General features: G+C 35.5%; 2 protein-coding genes across 4 annotated transcripts in view; both read right to left on the reverse strand.

Annotated features, from left to right (window-relative positions):
• The window catches only part of VWC2L (von Willebrand factor C domain containing 2 like), a 214,028-nt gene extending 203,256 nt beyond the window's left edge, over window positions 1–10,772 (reverse strand). The window contains exons 1-2 of the mRNA XM_086341696.1: window positions 9,499–10,772; window positions 6,502–6,971 (exon numbers count right to left, since the gene is read on the reverse strand). Coding sequence (XP_086197822.1) covers window positions 6,502–6,891 — 390 coding nt within the window. The 5' untranslated portion in view covers window positions 6,892–6,971; window positions 9,499–10,772. The remainder of the gene's footprint in view (window positions 1–6,501; window positions 6,972–9,498) is intronic.
• Window positions 9,569–18,306, reverse strand: part of SPAG16 (sperm associated antigen 16) — a 1,071,375-nt gene continuing 1,062,637 nt past the window's right edge. For 2 of the 3 annotated variants that reach the window (XM_086341641.1, XM_086341630.1), the window contains exon 15: window positions 10,813–11,175. In XM_086341641.1, the coding sequence (XP_086197767.1) occupies window positions 11,000–11,175 (176 nt within the window). In that variant the 3' untranslated portion in view covers window positions 10,813–10,999. Of the gene's footprint in view, window positions 10,773–10,812; window positions 11,176–18,306 lie in introns of those variants that run through there. The other variant, XM_086341619.1, reaches the window with a different exon arrangement.

Genomic DNA, 18,306 nt, shown 5'->3' on the forward strand with positions numbered 1-18,306 from the left:
GTTATTTGCAAAGATGGGTGTTCTGCCTAGGGAGAATGATCATTGAGAATGATCCACTTTGAGGCTGCTTGTGGTACATGCTGGGGGCTGAGTTTCAGATAAGCAACAGCCATTACTGATTAAGATTACTTAATCTCTGTTATTTTGCAGCTACTTAAAAGGAAAAAAAAACTATGCTTGAATTCACTCAGAGGCAATTTTAATACTAAAAACAACATGTTCTGCAAAACAAAAACTGCATATTGTAGAGTCAACAACTGTGGAATTAGTCTTCTCAATCTCCCAACAAAGACCTCAGTTATCTTTGTTGTATGAAATTATATTGTTTTCTAGGACTGACTTTCAATGGAATCTTACAAATGCCCAACTACTTGTTAAGAACTTGTCTATCCCCTCTTGGGAAAAATAGGTTTAAAAAACCCACCCATAGTCTTAAAATTCACCCATTTTACATTATTAAAATGAATGCTGCTGCTAAGTCGCTTTAGTTGTGTTCGACTCTGTGCGACCCCATAGACGGCAGCCCACCAGGCTCCTCCGTCCCTGGGACTCTCCAGGCAAGAACACTGGAGTGCGTTGCCATTTTCTTCTCCAATGCATTAAAGTGAAAAGTGAAAGTGAAGTCGCCCAGTCGGGTCTGACTCTTTAGCGACCCCATGGACTGCAGCCCACCAGGCTCCTCCGTCCATGGGATTTTCCAGGCAAGAGTACTGGAGTGGGGTGCCATTGCCTTCTCTGATTAAAATGAATACAGGTGGTCAAAAAACAGAAATAAAAAAAAAATAAACAAAACTCTCCCAGTTGTTAAGTTGAGAGGTCTTTCCTGCCTTGTCTCCCATATTTCAGCAGGATGTTCATAACAAGTTTGATTCCATTTAGTGGCAATGAAATACATATAATACATACTACAATGTTCATACATTTGGAAAGATGCATTCTGTATCTCTTTGTCTAGTACAAACATCTTAGTTTCTGTGCCTCTCATATTAATAGGAACTGGTGCAATGGCAGATGAGTGGGTGGGGTACAATAAGTGGCATTTCTGCAAACAATTATCTCCTCATTGAAATTTCTTTACAGCTTTTCACCCTGTTCTTTCACATATTTGGTAATCAGTTCCTAGAATATGCTGCTTTTCATCCTTTTTCTGTATTAAAACAGACATAAAAAAGAGAAATCTCCTAATCCTAACTTGAAAAATCCTTTCTACTCACTTTTATATGGACACTAATGATGGGACATAGATTAATGAGAAAATTGGGAAACCTGTCTTCCTGTGAATGTTTCCATTGAAGAGTGAGTCAGTTCTCAATCTTAGTTGGCATCGACAATTTTTATGGGTGTGATGATTTGGCAGAATACTCTGAGTGATTAATTCTCTGTCCTCTTTGCTGCTTTCCTCAAGATTTAAATGTTAAGTCCAAAATTTAGGGCAAAAACTAAACAGCTTACCACAGCATGAAAAACATTTTTTTTTTTTTAAAGCTGTAACATATTTACAAAATGTGCAAAATGAGAAAATAATCACACTGAACCTATTAAAAATAAAACCCAGAAACTTGATCAACTATCTTTGGCCCATAATGGGAAAAGTACAAAGGTCAGCGCCTGCAGAGAAAGGCAGATTTTGGGCAAATCCAAATCCTCAAGTAGGGGAACTGGGTGTTGACTGCAGAAAATCACTTTATGACAGGCTATGCAAAGCTGAAATAAAAAAAAAAAAAATCTCTTTCAGTTGCAAGTAGTATAATCTTCAGTGTCTGACCTAAAACTAAATCAGTACAAGTTATGAAGTATAAAAAATTCCAAAAAGGCTAATTCTAGCTGAGTGAGAGTTATAAAAATATTTAGAAAAATAAGAAATTATTTCTCCCTTTAAGAAGCTCAGCCTGAGATGGTTAAGCACAGAGGCACACCCGATACAACCTACATTCCAATCAAGGTTTTCTGTAGGAAATGCTACTGTAATTTATTATTTATAATTATTTTTTAAAAAGTAGGTCCCAGTGTCATTTTGCCTGAGTACACATGAAAGAAGAGAAAACCTACTACATAATGACCTTTATCTTAATACAATATTACCAGAACACTGGAAAATTCAGTTTTCGAAAAGGATAGTGTGAAAGCCATTTTCAAGCCTTATATCAGTAAGTGTTGGAAAAAATCCAAATGTTTATAAATGACATTATTTTTTCCATCAGGTGACACACATATAGCAATTTACACTTAAATTTAGTGATCAGAAAATACTGATGTAGTGACATGTTTTTGTAACTATAGCGTCAGACCGCACAACTAAAACACTGAGTGGTCATTACAACACTTGGGATGGAAAGGCAATCCAAGGCGAGCACTGGTTAGGAAGAGGCGGGGAGACAGAGTAGAAAGTAGAAGCAGGATGGAAATGCATGCTTTGTGATCAGTGTATGCAATCTGCAGGGGCCCAGAGAACACTCTACCTGAAGTTTGAATGCTTCTCTAATTAAAATGGAGAGATCAACCCATAAACAGAAACAAAGGCATTTTAAGGGAACTTTAACTGTTTATATTCTGTCTGTTCAGTTATAACCTGACTCATTTTGTTCACCAAAATACATTAAATGCCTGTTTTGTGGTTTACATGGTGCTGGGGTTGGGACCAAGGAGCAAAAAGAAAACATTGTCCCCAGCCTTAAATGTTTCACTGTCCAGTGGGGGAGAGAGAAGTCCTTTCCATTTACATTATTGCAGTGTGATAGAAATGGTGGCAGTGAGTTTATATGCTGAAGCCAGGAAGCCTGGATTTGAATCCTAGTTCTTCTATGTTAGGTATGATGTTGGGCAAGCTCTTTACACTTTGGTGCTTCAGTTTTCTTATCTGTAACAAAGTGCTAATAAAAGTGTAATTTCATAGTGTTATGAAAGGTGCTATAACACACATAGCTCTTAATGGTGTCTGGCTCTGACTACTGTCCTTGTTTTAATGGTATGAGATGCAGCCCAGGATACAGCAGTAGGCCAGTCAGAGGAGGCTTTGCAGTTGAGATGAGATTTAAACAGAGTTCAGAAGCAGTTTAGTTGGATTTACACACATGTGCATAAATGGTAAAAAGGTGTGGGCCTGCATGTGCAAGCACACAGGGAAGAGAAGTCACTGAGAGTTTAATAAATCTGAAGAAGTTGGTGAGTAGAATCCAGACTGTACTAGGGAATTTTGGTTTTTATCTTCAAGACTGTCCCTGAATGTTTTTGTCTTTATACAAGCTGGTCTTCTCATTCTTTGTTTTCTGCAACAGTCCCATTTTCCCAGCCATTAATCTCTCTTCACTTCCATTCAATTAAATACTTGGCTATAAAGTAATCTTGTTTAAAAAAACACATTTAACTAGGTCAACTTTATGTATAACAACCTGCATTTTGTCCCTTGTTACTCTTTAGACTGAATCTATTCTGGCCTAGTACTTGAGTTCCTCTTTCCACGTTCTGAAAACACTATTCAAGTTTACCTCTTTCTTTGGATAATAGCGTTTTAGTAAGATTCAGTTCCCTGTCATTCTCATCTTTCTCCTCTTCTTGCTGATTTTATTTATCCAAATATCTGACTTTGCTTAAGCAGTTTCCTCTTTGGAATTTTAATCTTCCTAGATAAATTTTAATTTTTTAAGAATATGCTCATCTTTGACCTTCCTGAAGAAAAAGACAATTTGTCTGACCAAACCTCATACCATGTTGATAAGTTTCTGGCACCATAATCCCCCTGGTGTTGACCTTCACGATCACATGCTTTATATAGCCTTTTCCCCACTTCTCTCTCCAACTTAGTTCATCCCTTCCTTGTGGATGGAGACGTTCCCTTCTAGATCTTTTACTCTCTAATGCATGTACAGTACAACTACAGTATCTTGTCTACTAAAAAGTCCAACAAATGCTTATCAGATGAATGTATAACATACAAGAATATCACAATATAAGCTCCTTAATAATGCCAAGATTATTATGTGAAAGTTGCATGTAGCTTTAAAGATCAGCTTACAAGACACAAGAAACTAAATTGGAAGAGAAGCAAGATGGCTGGTATTTACTTAGGCATAATAGTTTACATAGATAAGTACAAAATTTAAAAAACTGTTGGAATTTTTTCAGTTGGGTGACTTTTAAAGTCAAGCTTCCATCATGAGACATAGGTGAAGACATGAAAGAATGCAGAACTCAGAGGAAATTCCTGGACACTGGGATTTAGAAAGAGTGAAAGGACCATTTATTTCAGTATCTATTGTGTACCAGTTGTTACAAGATTCCTAACTTCATATAAATTATTTCACTAATTCTTTCCAATATCTCCTCTCAACAGAAGTAATTATTATGATGGTCATTTTGTAGTGAATGTTACTGTGGCTCAAAAGTTTAAGGACTCCTTCCAAAATCTTACATCTAAATGATGAATCTGGATATAAATCCAGGTCTTTCTGCCTCTAGAGCCAAAGTGCTTTGAGAAGTGATATAGGCTTTATTGTCAGAATGGGTGTATTTAGAAAAAGGTTAAATAACTTGACAATTTTGGACAAGTATCAAACTTGGTTGGTCTCAGTTCTTCCAATCTTATTAATTTAATCTAGATAATCTCTAGAGCTCTTAAAACTAAATCCTTGTGAAGAAGTGGTATCTGTTTTCTTTTTTAAAAATCACATTGATTTAAAATCAATGATATTATAAGTCAGGGAAAACATTGTGCATATCAACAGATTAAATATTAATTATAGCAGGGACAGATAATTAGAATGAAGGAATTATTAACTTGATATATCTTTATTGTTTGATATGGCAAAATGATTTTTATCTTTGGAATAAGAATCTAACAAAAACAGGGAAAACTACAGCATTTTTAGTGATGAGCTAAGTTCAAAAAAATCAGTATCTTTTATTCTTTTATTTAATTTGGTAGTCAATATTTAATAATCTCAAATTTTATCTGACATACAACTTTGCTGGGCTAGGCTATCTTAAAATGTCTTTTTATTTTACTCTAAATAAAAATGCATACTAGAGGAGAGTAACCTGATTCTAGAGCCATGTCTACAGTCAGTCATGTGTTAAGTATTTGCATTTACTTTTGTTACCCTATATCAAAATGTGTCAAATATATTAAAGACCAGAAAGGAATTGATAAATGTATGACACTCTTAACTATTATTTGATGTCAATAATGGTAATTTTACTAGATTCTCAGGCCTCTTCTCAATATTGTGCAGCAAAGTATCATAAAACATGAAAAAGTCTAGAATAACACTTACATATAAGAAAGTTGAATGTGATAATTATCACTGAAATTTCTCTCATGTCCTAAAGAAACTAGTCAAAATTATTGGGTTTCTTGGGTAAATCAGATCTGGTTTGAACCCAAAACTTACACTGAATGCAATGAATTGCCAACACACAGGAAGTACTCTGATCATGATCTGTTAAAACCTTTTCCCATGTATTGACTTCTTCTACCATTTGACTCTTGTAAAGAAGGAAATTGGATCAATGCTAATAATTAAACATTCTTCTCTCAAACATAAACACATTGAAAACTAGCTATATCTTCTTTTGCCTACACATTTCTGAGCATGTTGTCACAGAACTTGGTTAGGTTAAATGAAAATCTTTATATCAAGCCACAAGTATGACAGAAACCACAAGGCAAAACTGTCATTGCATTTGAGGACATGTTGATACATTAATTTATACCTTAAGGGTTCAGATCTGGCTTGTATGAAACCCTAATTAAAACCAGTCATTAGAAAAAAGAGGCTCAAAGAAGAGGTAAAAATGAAGTCCACGTTACTTGACAACATGACACAAGCATAAAAGACTAAAAATACCATTGAGGCTGAAAGCCTGTAAAATTAGCCTCTTTTAAAAGCTACGTTTTACAAGGGACTATGATAAAAATTCAATTTTCTCTGGGGTCTTATATGTCAAAAAAAAAAAAAAATCTAAAGATAAGAGAACAGAATGGGAACAATGGTCTACAACAAGTAAGTCCAATGCATATTCTTAATACAAAGACCACAGCTCAGAAGTGTGTCTCTGTAGTACTTGAATTTCCATACACTAAATAGATAATTCTAGACTACAATTAAATGGCTCCAAATACAGGCTAATAAGCCACACGCACTCACACATGAAACTCACAAAATTTAAACATTAATAAACACATAGTTTTTAAACAAATTGTTTCCATCAGAAAACATATTTTGTAATAACACAATGAAATGCTTAAGGGCAAAAGTAAAAGATGGTAAGCATGCTCCAAATACTTCTGAAGGAAAAAAAAAATTCTTGTGAAACCCTACAGATATTGGTCAACAAATCAATTGCCTATTGTACCCCCACAGTGGTCCTTAGGCTAACTGGAGTCACATTTTTGGAAATCAAAGAGAAATTTAAAAATATGCTTTTTCAACTGTAATTTTAATGTCGTGATCTAAGTATGTGGTAAAATGTTAGTATTCAATGAGTATAGAGGGCAACTCATACCTTAAATTCTTCCAAGATCTTGTAATTTTTCCCATGATATTCACAAAAGTTTTTGACTTCTTTGCACTCAGGACAGCATCCATTGTGTTCCACTTTAGTACACTTTGGGTGAATTTTAGGGCATTCTGGCTGGTCACAGACAGGTCCATCCAGAGCACAGACACATGGGCAGTTGGAATGTCCTGGGAAAAATCTTTCTCCCAACTTGTATACAAAGCCACTGTCATCCACACACCCCTTCCCTCGGTAGTCATCAAAAATCAGGTTGTCGTTACTGGAGGTCTGGTCACCTTCATCAGCAGGATAGTCTTCATGACTGATGGCAGCAGAGGTGACCAATCCGGGGATGACCAATAACAGTATGCAAGCTTCATGAATATGAAGAGCCATCCCCCTCCTCAACGGCTTCTGGATGTTCTCCTAATATTAGATATACTCAGCTCCTTCCATGAGAATACAAGAGGGGCAAGCTGAAAACAAATATTTAAAAAGAATGATTTGACACATATAAATAGAATATAGGTTCATTTAAACCCATGCTTTTAACATGTTTGAGATCTGTTTATTTGAGATCTATTTGGAAGTTTTGTTGTTGTTGTTGAGTTGTTAAGTCATGTCCGACTCTTTGTGGCCCCATGGACTGTAGCCTGCCAGTCTCCTCAGTCCATGGGATTTCCCAGGCGAGAATACTGAAGCAGTTTGCCATTTCCTTCTCTAGGAGATCTTCCTGACACAGGGATCGATCCTGAGTCTTCCACATTGCAGGCAGATTCTTTATACCACTGAGCCACCTGGGAAACCCAATTTGGAAGCTACTAAGACCTCAAATAGACTAAGTTCATGCAGCTATCTGCACTTTATTATGAAGTTTGGAGGGTTGATCCTTGACAATATATGCATTAAAATTTGTTGTTTATGAACTTCTTTTACCTTGGATATTTCAGCTTTAATTTACCTTCTGAATTTCAAAGGTCTAGCTTTGTCTATCTTATAAGAAGTGGTTTTACAGAGACTCAATTTTGCTAGTATTAATAGTTACAATTAACTCAAGAATATCTGAATGCACACTCTTTGAGTTCACTGACAAAACTAAACTAGTGAGTGAGAATGTATATATGTTACAGTCATCTGTGTGAAAACTCCAGAGATTAGTGAGAAAACATGCTGCTTCTAAAGAAACACAAAAAACCAACAGTTGAATGTAAATTATCATTGGATGAAGCTGGTACAAAGGCCTTCCTACTTCTTTATGCCCATAATTGGAGAACAATAGTGGTCTCAATGTGGCTTACTTATTTAGGTGGATATGAATCTGGATTTTGAAACATAGTTAAGAAGGAAAATAGCACAGGTATTCCATAGTGAGTAACAGAATGAAAACTTAACATAATAAATAAAATGCCATGTATTGAAAAGGATTTGTTAAAAATAAATTTATTTGTATTATTGTCTACACCTTTATTTTATTCAGGAAGTAAGCTCCTAGTGGGCAGGAAAGATGTATCTGTAAATTATTTTTACAGTAACTTGGGTCTAATATTCATGTAAGAAATAATACTTGAATTACTTCAATGTAAAATAGCATTCACATATTCTCAAAAATATACCTCTCTGTTGACATGCCAAAGATACTTGCATTGAGGCAATTTGCACAAAAATGCCAGTGTACAACTGTTTGAAGTTTCCTAAAATAATAAGGTGTTGTCAATTCATAGAAAATGCACCTTATATACTTTGGTGTTACTGACTCTTGTAAACTTCACTTAGTATTAGTACTTGATGGGGAGTGTTGGTAGTAGGCTCTTATTTAAATGGTTAGAGTGACTAACTCATACAAAGCCTTGGAGAAATTGTGACTTTAGGGAGTACTGGATAAGAAAAATGTCAAATAATTCATTTGTCTATTTACATGTTGCTGGCTTTATGCCAATATTGCTAAAATTGTATATAGGACATTTTCAGACCATTTTACAAGGGTTATTCATTTATTTTCAGATTATAATAGCAGTGATAAACCATCTATTTTAGTCTAACATATGCACATAATAATTTCAAGTAAGATAAAGATGGCATTAGAAAACTTCAAGAATGATTATATTTGCATTTTAAGTTAGATATGCAAATTCTGGTAATAGTAAAATGGAAGATAGTATATTCATGCCTTCCTTCAAGAGAAAAAACTCTCTAATATTAGAATTCCTTCTGCAAAGGTGATGATAAAGGAGACGGATCTCTTTTAAAATATGTCAAAAATAATGAGTCACGACAGAACCAAAAAAATGCAAACCTATAATTCTACTTGAGAAGCTGGAAGCTCCCTTTGACAAAGCATTTTTTCTCTTAAATTACTACAGAGGCTACAGACATAATACAAGCTTCTGAAAAATCATAATTTTCTAATTAAGTCATGCATTTATACATTTCCAAACACTCAGAAAGTTTATCTTAGAAGAAAAAGGAGCTACTGTGCTTTCTTACAGTTTTCTAGTAGTATCTTGTCAATACATGCAAGATAAGCCATATAAAATACCCAGATCATTCTGTTTCAAAAGGACACAGACAGAAAATGATCTCTTTGCAAGCTACAGGTAGGCATTAATGTGTCAGGTTAGGGTAAATGCAAACTCAAAGGTAATATAGGGATGTCATACTCACTTTATATAAACATTAAACATGCTTTTTAAATATGAAATATATTTTAAAATGTGCATGGAAAAAACAAGGTCTTCTCTTCAATATAAGAAACTTATTATTTTTAAAAAAGCATTCTTACTAACTGTGCTACTCTTGTGCAATTTAATATTTACTTAAGAGAAGAAATATTAGAGAAATCAAATGTTTATCTGAAGATCTTTAATAAGTAAGTAAACACTGCTAAACTGAGGATCACTTCCCAGCTAAACTTTCCCCCTCCCCACATTGCTACATATGATTTAAAATGACTGCATCTATTTCTTTGAGAAAACAAACATAACTCATGTCATAAGATATACTTACCTAATCACTCTGGAGGTTAAATGGTGGTGGTGGGGGTCACAGACCAATACGAACTAAAAGATCACGTTTGTGTTAGGAAAGCAGTTTCTCTTTAATTATCCAAAGAATACATTTTTCAGGCTTGAATTAAAGGCAATCCATTCTACCTCCCATTTCAAAACACAGTCAAGAAGCAGTCTCCCGCCCTTCCAGAGAGAAACACAGCAGACACACATAAGAAATATGCTTTGGACCTGTCTTCAGAATTCAAAGCAAGAAGCAATGCTGGTCCTGTAGCAATCCGGACCCCAGGAGCAGAATCATGTTGAACTTATTTTTAGCCTTTTCCCAGATCCTTCTATGAAATTTCCCGGCTGATTATGCCTCCTCCGCACATGAGTTCACTTACACAGTGTTTGATACAGCAGTAGAGGTGATTTGGCTAGGCTCTGAGGATCAAAATCAGCAACAGCATGCTGTAGCTAAAAGCCCACTCCGCCGGCAATAACATCAGCATCATCCACAATATGTTGCTTGAATCCTCTCTTACACACCAGAAAATACTAACTGTGGACGTGAAGGAAAGGAGCAACTTTAGCTGGGTTTCTGCATCTCTGAGAGCAGTTTGTAGACTGCTGATTTGGAGCTCATTCTGCCGGCAGCCGGGAATTCCTCAGCACCACGGACAGCGCCAACAACTGGCTTCTGAGCCCAGCTAGGTCGAAATCCCGAGCTGCTCCTTGAGATCAGACTAGAGCATTCTTTAAGCAGTCGCATTTTATACTGTGGATGCGTGCGTTAGGAGGGGGAAAAGGCATTTTACGTGCGTGCGAGATACTTATTTGCATTGAAATTACAATAAAACACTAATTAAATAATTAAATAAAAAACATTGTAACTATATCCAGTGCATTCTTGCATGGGCTGCAGAGATGAAAGTTCTGAAGAGCTTTGCATTTAGATTTAAGCCACCTGCAGTCTCTGATTATTATTAACAGATAAAGCACAATCACTGTTAAAGAATTTATGAAAACGTTTGCTCCCAAATTCTACTTGACCCTTTGCTTGTAGAAAGCCTTTCCCGGTGCTATACATAATTACGCTTAAGATCCTCTTTCAGTTTAGACTTGATTCTTTTTCTTCTTCTTTTTTTTTTTTTTAAGTAGCCTAGTTCTCCTGCAGTTTGTTTTCTAACATTCAAAATCAATCTCCTGTAATTCATCTAGTCTGTCATTAGGCGTCATTGTAAAACTGTTTCTTCCAAACCACTAGCAAAGATGCTCTGTTTCGGAATTCTTATCAAAAGGAGGGAAAAAAAGAAAAGACACAAATAAATGCGCAGAAAGTTATTATTTTTTATTGGTAACTGTATGAGCACTAACATTTATGTCCAAAGCAAGTTTTAAAGGAAATTGTAAATGTTACCTGCTGACACATTTTACCAGCTATTTACTGGTTTAGGACAATATGAGGCATTTTCAAGCCTTAAAGGGAATACCCTCCCAGTGGGATACACTGACCGTCAAGACCACGTTCGAATGGTGCCGTCAGAGCCTCCAGAAAACAGAGTCTCTCCGTCACGAGAAAATATGACCGTGTGAGCCTCACTCTCATGGCCCATCAGTTTGTGAATCTGCCCAGATTTAAGATCCAGCAAATGGATAACGCCATTGCCACTTGCCTGAGCTAAAACTCGACCTGACAGAGAGAGGGGAAAAGAGGAAGGGAGAGAGAAAGAAAATCAAAGTTTTATTTCAAGCAGTAACAGTTTACAAGCAACAAAATATACAGTTTTGTTTCAACTATAATTCAGACTCATGTTAGATATCAGTCAACAAATCTGAACTGATTCCTGGTTGTATAGGAAATAATCCCATGATTATTTGATGAAATTATCTCTCTATTTTATATGTAAAGGTCATAAAATGCCCTGCTAGTCTCCTTCTATTTGGAATTAATAAATAGTTTTGAGAAGATGAGATTGAAAGCAAGTAAACAATGAACCTTTCTTTTCAAGTGAATTATCTCTGGAAAAGTTTTAAAAATAGGATTCAAAACTATCTATGGCAAAGATATAAATATATACACTAATACATACATAAATATATACACACAGTGGATAATTTATACTTAACATTTGTTATACTTAAATTTGTTTATTATACTAAAATTTGTTTATTATATTACATCACTGCTTAAAACTATAATAATATGCATTTATACTTTAAAAATTGTGATACTCATTAGTCCAACAAACTTTTATTTGGACTTGAAGTGAAAATAAATACCCCCATTTCAAAGATGTCTTAGCATTTTAAATCTAATTTAAAATTCTGTTAAACTAAAATTTTGTATCATAAAAGAGCTAAATATAGCACAGAGTATTCTCATAATTTTTATACCATATATTTGTGAGTGAATAATTTCCTTAAAATGAAAAACATATCCACATACAATTGCAACTAAAACTTTTATTAAAGAAATCCTGCCACAAACTATCAGGGATTTTGGAAGTAAGTAAAAGCAATAAAATATGTCTACATAAGTTCAGTGTGTGGGTTAAATAAGTGATATTAGTACTGTCCATGGGATTATGTAACCATACTTAGAAGGTATATATTATCATTCCAGTAATAACATTTAAAATTCATTAAACTCTTTCAACATGTTGTACACTAGATTTAGTAAATTTAATTACTATCTATAATTCCAGATAATCTTACAATATCTAATGATAAAGAAAATAATAACTCCTATATAGGTGAAGAAAAAGAGGTTTGGAAAGGCTAAATAACTTGCTTAAGATGACACCCTAGGTATTGGAGGGAGACACACTTAGTCACCAGCACTTTGAATACAGAGTCTGGTTTTTTTAGTCATTCGGTTTGTCATATCCAGCACAGCATTGTTATCAGTGACACCTTCTTGACCAATGTTAAGTAGGTGATATACTGTAAAAGTAGAGCTTTACCATTCCACGTTAAAAATTCTATAATGATATTGCCATAAAGGTCACTGTGAAATATTTAATCACATATTATAACCCAAATTGCCATGAATAGTCTCTAAAACATGGTAAAATTGACCATGATAAATATGGCCTATTTGCAAGATATGGCCTTTGTATCTACTGGGCTTCTTCATCTAGAACAAAGCCTGACACAGCAAAGATCCTTAGGATGGATTTGAGTGTCCAAAGCAGCAGACATGAATATTTATTACAAAGCCCCTTCTACCAAGTCTTTGCTGACTGAGACGTTACATATGGATTCCACTTTCAGCCTTACACTATAGACCGTTGTTTGTGACTTTCCTAAGAATCAAATGACTTTCTTTGTCTCATCTTCATGTAATAACAAGGTAGGTGGTAAATATCATTGTCTATTTTTGCAAAGAAAACCAAGCAGAATCAAAGCCCCTAAAGAAAAGGGAAAGAATTTAGCTTTTAAACATTTTGTTGGAGTCAAATCTCTAAAAATTATAATTGAAAATATTTGTAAAAGTTATTAGTAATTTCTGAAAATTTGATCAATAAAATAGAGAAAATAATAATATTGGAATTTGATGACAGAAGTATATTATTTCATAATATAATTCAACAATACCATGCTGCAGGTATTTAAAAAAGGTGTCTTTGCTTGAACAGATTTGAGTCAGCAAGGTCATGGTGAGGTTTGCAGGTTTACTTGAACTCATTTTGAAAAGACTGTAAGATTGTGTGTATCCATCTATTTATTTAACATCATGTTACACAAACTGGAATCAAGATTGCCAGGAGAAATCTCAATAACCTCAGATATGCAGATGACACCACCCTTATGGCAGAAAATAAAGAGGAACTCAAAAGCCTCTTGATGAAAGTGAAAGTGGAGAGTGAAAAAGTTGGCTTAAAGCTCAACATTCAGAAAACAAAGCTCATGGCATCCAGTCCCACCACTTCATGGGAAATAGATGGGGAAACAGTGGAAACAGTGGCTGACTTTATTTTTCTGGGCTCCAAAATCACTACAGATGGTGACTGCAGCCATGAAATGAAAAGATGCTTACTCCTTGGAAGAAAAGTTATGACCAACCTAGATAGCATATTCAAAAGCAGAGACGTTACTTTGCCAACAAAGGTTCATCTAGTCAAGGCTATGGTTTTTCCTGTGGTCATGTATGGATGTGAGAGTTAGACTGTTAAGAAGGCTGAGCGCTGAAGAATTGATGCTTTTGAACTGTGGTGTTGGAGAAGGCTCTTGAGAGTCCCTTGGACTGCAAGGAGATCCAACCAGTCCATTCTGAAGGAGATCAGCCCTGGGATTTCTTTGGAAGGAATGATGCTAAAGCTGAAACTCCAGTACTTTGGCCACCTCATGCGAAGAGTTGACTCGTTGGAAAAGACTCTGATGCTGGGAGGGATTGGGGGCAGGAGGACAAGGGGACGACAGAGGATGAGATGGCTGGATGGCATCACTGGCTTGATGGACGTGAGTCTGAGTGAACTCCAGGAGTTGGTGATGGACAGGGAGGCCTGGTGTGCTGGGGTTCATGGGGTCGCAAAGAGTTGGACACAACTGAGCGACTGATCTGATCTCATCTGATCTGATCACCTCTATGAAGTATATTGGATTATTACATGGCACAGAATGTCTGGCATCAAAATTAGTTTTACTGGGAATTGGGATGCTTAACTTCTTCTGCTGCTGCTGAGTCATTTCAGTCGTGTCTGACTCTGTGCAACTCCATGGACTGCAGCCTACCAGGCTCCTCCATCCATGGGACTTTCCAGGCAAGAGTACTGGAGTGGGTTGCCATTGCTTTCTCTGTAATTGCTTATAGGTTAGAAGATTTTCAAAATTACTTACCAGGATGTGTCAATTACTAATTAGGATGTATCAATTACTAATCAGGATGTACCAATTACTACATTAGTATCTACTGGTGTGAGAGAGATGGGTGGTACTCTCAAAAGAAAAAAAATCCCAGACTACTGGTAACATCTCTAGAAAGTATTTAGAAACATGTGCACAGTTATCTTTCTAAACTGATGACTGGCAATAAAAAATAAACTACAGGAGGAATCATTTGTCATACCAACGTCACAGTCTTAATGAAAATTTAGGAAGGATAGAAGATTTAGCTACATCAAACTTGGTCAGTGGAATTAAAATGCAATAGATATGAAACTTTAAATAGTACATGAGGATTTACGAAAACTTGTACTAACAATGTTCATGTTGAATATGTCTTTTTAAAAATGTGAAAAAATTATTTCTATTTTAAAATTTTATAACATTTTAACAAAATATTTAATCATTATAAATTTTAATAAAACATTGACTCCTAATATGCAATTCCTGAGTAAACAGATTATTTAAAATGTCACTTAGCATGGTATATAAGAATGATTATACTAAATTATAAATGCACACATTTCACAAATATCACATGGGTGTACAGTATAACATTGTCAGACTTTATTTTTCTGGGCTCCAAAATCACTGCAGATGGTATTGCAGTCATGAAATTAAAAGACGCTTACTCCTGGGAAGGAAAGTTATGACCAACCTAGATAGAATATTAAAAAGCAGATACATTACTTTGCCAACAAAGGTCCATTGAGTCAAGGCTATGGTTTTTCCAGTGGTTGTGTATGGATGTGAGAGTTGACTGTAAAGAAAGCTGAGCGCCGAAGAAGTGATGCTTTTGAACTGTGGTGTTGGAGAAGACTCTTGAGAGTCCCTTGGACTGCAAAGAGATCCAACCAGTCCATCCTAAAGGAGATCAGTCCTGGGTGTTCATTGGAAGGACTGATGCTAAAGCTGAAACTCCAGTACTTTGGCCACCTGATGCGAAGAGTTGACTCATTGGAAAAGACTCTGATGCTGGGAGGGATTTGGGGCAGGAGGAGAAGGGGACGACAGGGGATGAGATGGCTGGATGGCATCACCGACTCGATGGACATAAGTCTGAGTGAACTCTGGGAGTTGGTGATGGACAGGGAGGCCTGGCGTGCTGCAATTCATGGGGTCGCAAAGAGTCAGACACAACTGAGCGACTGAACTTGAACTGTACAGTATATGATTAAAATACTTAGCATTATAGTTTATCAACAATGATCTAAAAATAAAGGTATTTAAAAATATAAATATTTCAACATGTATTATGTAAAAAATGACTTGCTCCTTTATTGATTAACATTTATGTTATCAGGATGCCCAGACTTTTACCAAATAGGGAGAAAGTAGGCAGTCCAGGGAGAAGATTGAAATAATTTTCTAAGTGTTATTTTTTATGTAAATCAGTAGATATCAATAATGAATGATTATGACTATCTTCTGACCCACACATCTCTGAAAAACTTAATATTTATTTTCATCTATCAATAATTCAGAATAATTTCTTGTCAGTTAAATCACTATCTTCTTTGCTGACCAATGAGTTTGAATAAGGATAACTTGTATTACTATTCATTTTAGTCCTTTGGATTAATTTGCCAACTTCTTCTGGCTAATTTTGCCTTTACTCAAAGCCAATAAATGAGCCAATAGATCTTTAAAAAATTAGTATTTCTTTAAAATTTTAGTACTAAATATACTTAACATTATAGAGCTTCTTTATACTCTGTTTTAGAAAGAAAATTTTTGAAAAAAAATACAGGTTTAATATCTTGAACAAAGCAGTCTCAATTGGATTTGGTATAAAAACTTGAATCTTTGAATCTCTTGATGTATATAAACTCTAATAGCCCATGGAAATCAAGTGGTAACACTGTATCTGGGTATATGAAATCACTTTGGGTGAACCAACAAAAATTGAAACTCATTGCATATTAACAAAATGTGTAAATATTAGTAAAATGTTGGCATTTTAAAAAACTACTGGCAGAGTCCTTACTGTCTGAGCCACCAGGGAAGCCCCAAAAGATTCTATGGGGATTCTCCAGGCAAGAATACTGGAGTGGGTTGCCATGCTCTCCTCCAGAGGATCTTCCCAACCCAGATATGGAACCCAGGTCTCCTGAATTGCAGGCAGATTCCTTACGGTCTGAGCTACCAGGGAAGCCTTTTGATTTTAGATACAAACGTGTGAAAGTTCAATTTGAGAGTAAATACCAAAAATACCCAAGAGTTACCTTAATCTTTTCACCACTCATCTCTTAACCTAGACAAATTCTACTTAAGTTTAGGAAATCTGCATATTACCTACTACAATATTTTTGACATTAATTATGAAATGGCATAATCAATAGTCAACATATGCTTGATGTAAGAGGAGTTGTGGTATGAAATAAATATACAATATTTTTTGAAAAGAAAAGAGATGAGTTCGTCTTTCAGGTCTGCTAGAATGAACTCACAGTAGCCATTGTTTATTGAGCACCAAGAGCACCACCGGTTACCTCACATGTCCTGCACTCAATCTTAACAGGTAGATATTCTCCCTTTTTAGCTAATGAAGAATGAGATTCAGAGAAGGTAAAGTTGGGATTTTAATTGAAACATTTATTATTTAAAAACTCTTGCTTTTTTTCTTGTTGTTGTTCAGTCGCCCAGTCGTGTCCTACTCCTTGCTACCCCATAGACTACAAAACGCCAGGCCTCCTTGTCCATCACCATCTCCCGGAGTTTACCCAAGTTCATGTTCATTGCATCAGTGGTGTTATCCAGCCGTCTCACCCTCTGACACCCTCTTCTCCTTCTGTCCTCAATCTTTCCCAGAATCAGAGACGTTTCCAAGGAGTCGTCTATTCGTATCAGATGACCAAAATACTGGAGCTTCAGCTTCAGTATCAGTCCTTCCAGTGAATATTCATGGTTGATCTCCCTGAAGATGGGACTGGTTTGATCTCCTTGCTTCTTTTTACTGACTTTAAAATTTCTTTCTTAAATTACAATTCAGATAAGTGTGACATTTGGGGCTTCTCTGTTAATGCCACTGAATTTCCTTATAGACACAAATTTAATGCTTAAAACTGAAGAAAAGAATTATGGGATTCATTTTATTTTTTTATTTTTTATTTTTATTTTTTTGGGGGGTTCATTTTAATACTGTTAAACTCTGAACATTAAACATCAATGGTCTTCAGAAGTCATTCTTCACACACATCAATTAATTCTTTAATTTTTATTTTATATTGGAATATAGCCAATTTAGCCAATTTTATATTGGAATATAGCCAATATAGCCCATGTTTCAGGTGTATAGTGATTCAGTTATAAATGTACATGTATCCATTCTTTTTTAGGTTCTTTTCCTGAATAGGTTATTACAGAATATTGAATAAAGTTCCCTGTGCTATACAGTATGTCTTTCTTGAATATTTATTTTTATATAGTGGTGTATATATGTTAATTCAAAACTCCTAATTCAGCCCCTTCCTGATTTCCCCCCTTTTGTTAGCCATGTTTGTTTTCAAAGTCTGTGGGACTGTTTCTGTTAAATTCATTTGTCTCATTTTTTTTAATACTTCACATATAAGTGACATCATTTGATATTTGGCTTTATCTGACTTAACTTCACTTAGTATGATAATATCTAGGTCCATTTATGTTGCTACAGATGGCATTATTTCATTTTTTTTAATGTCTGAGTAATATTCCATTGTAAATATATACCCCATCTTCTTTAACCATTCCTCTGGTTGCTTCCATGTCCTGGCAATTGTAAATAGTGCTGCAACAAATACTGGGGTGCATGCATCTTAACAAATCAGCTCTCTGGACATATGCCCATGAGTGGGATTACTGTTTTATCTTGTGCATAAAGGTTGCTTCGCTCTCCCCCAAGGCTCCAAAGCTCTCCCTCCAGCCAGGCTCATCTGCTGTCAGGTGAGTCCCAGCGTTC

The sequence above is a fragment of the Bos grunniens genome, chromosome 2 (assembly GCF_055505025.1).
Source record: "Bos grunniens cultivar Pamir isolate PY7600 chromosome 2, Bosgru_T2T1.0, whole genome shotgun sequence".
NCBI classification, from domain to species: Eukaryota; Metazoa; Chordata; class Mammalia; order Artiodactyla; family Bovidae; genus Bos; species Bos grunniens.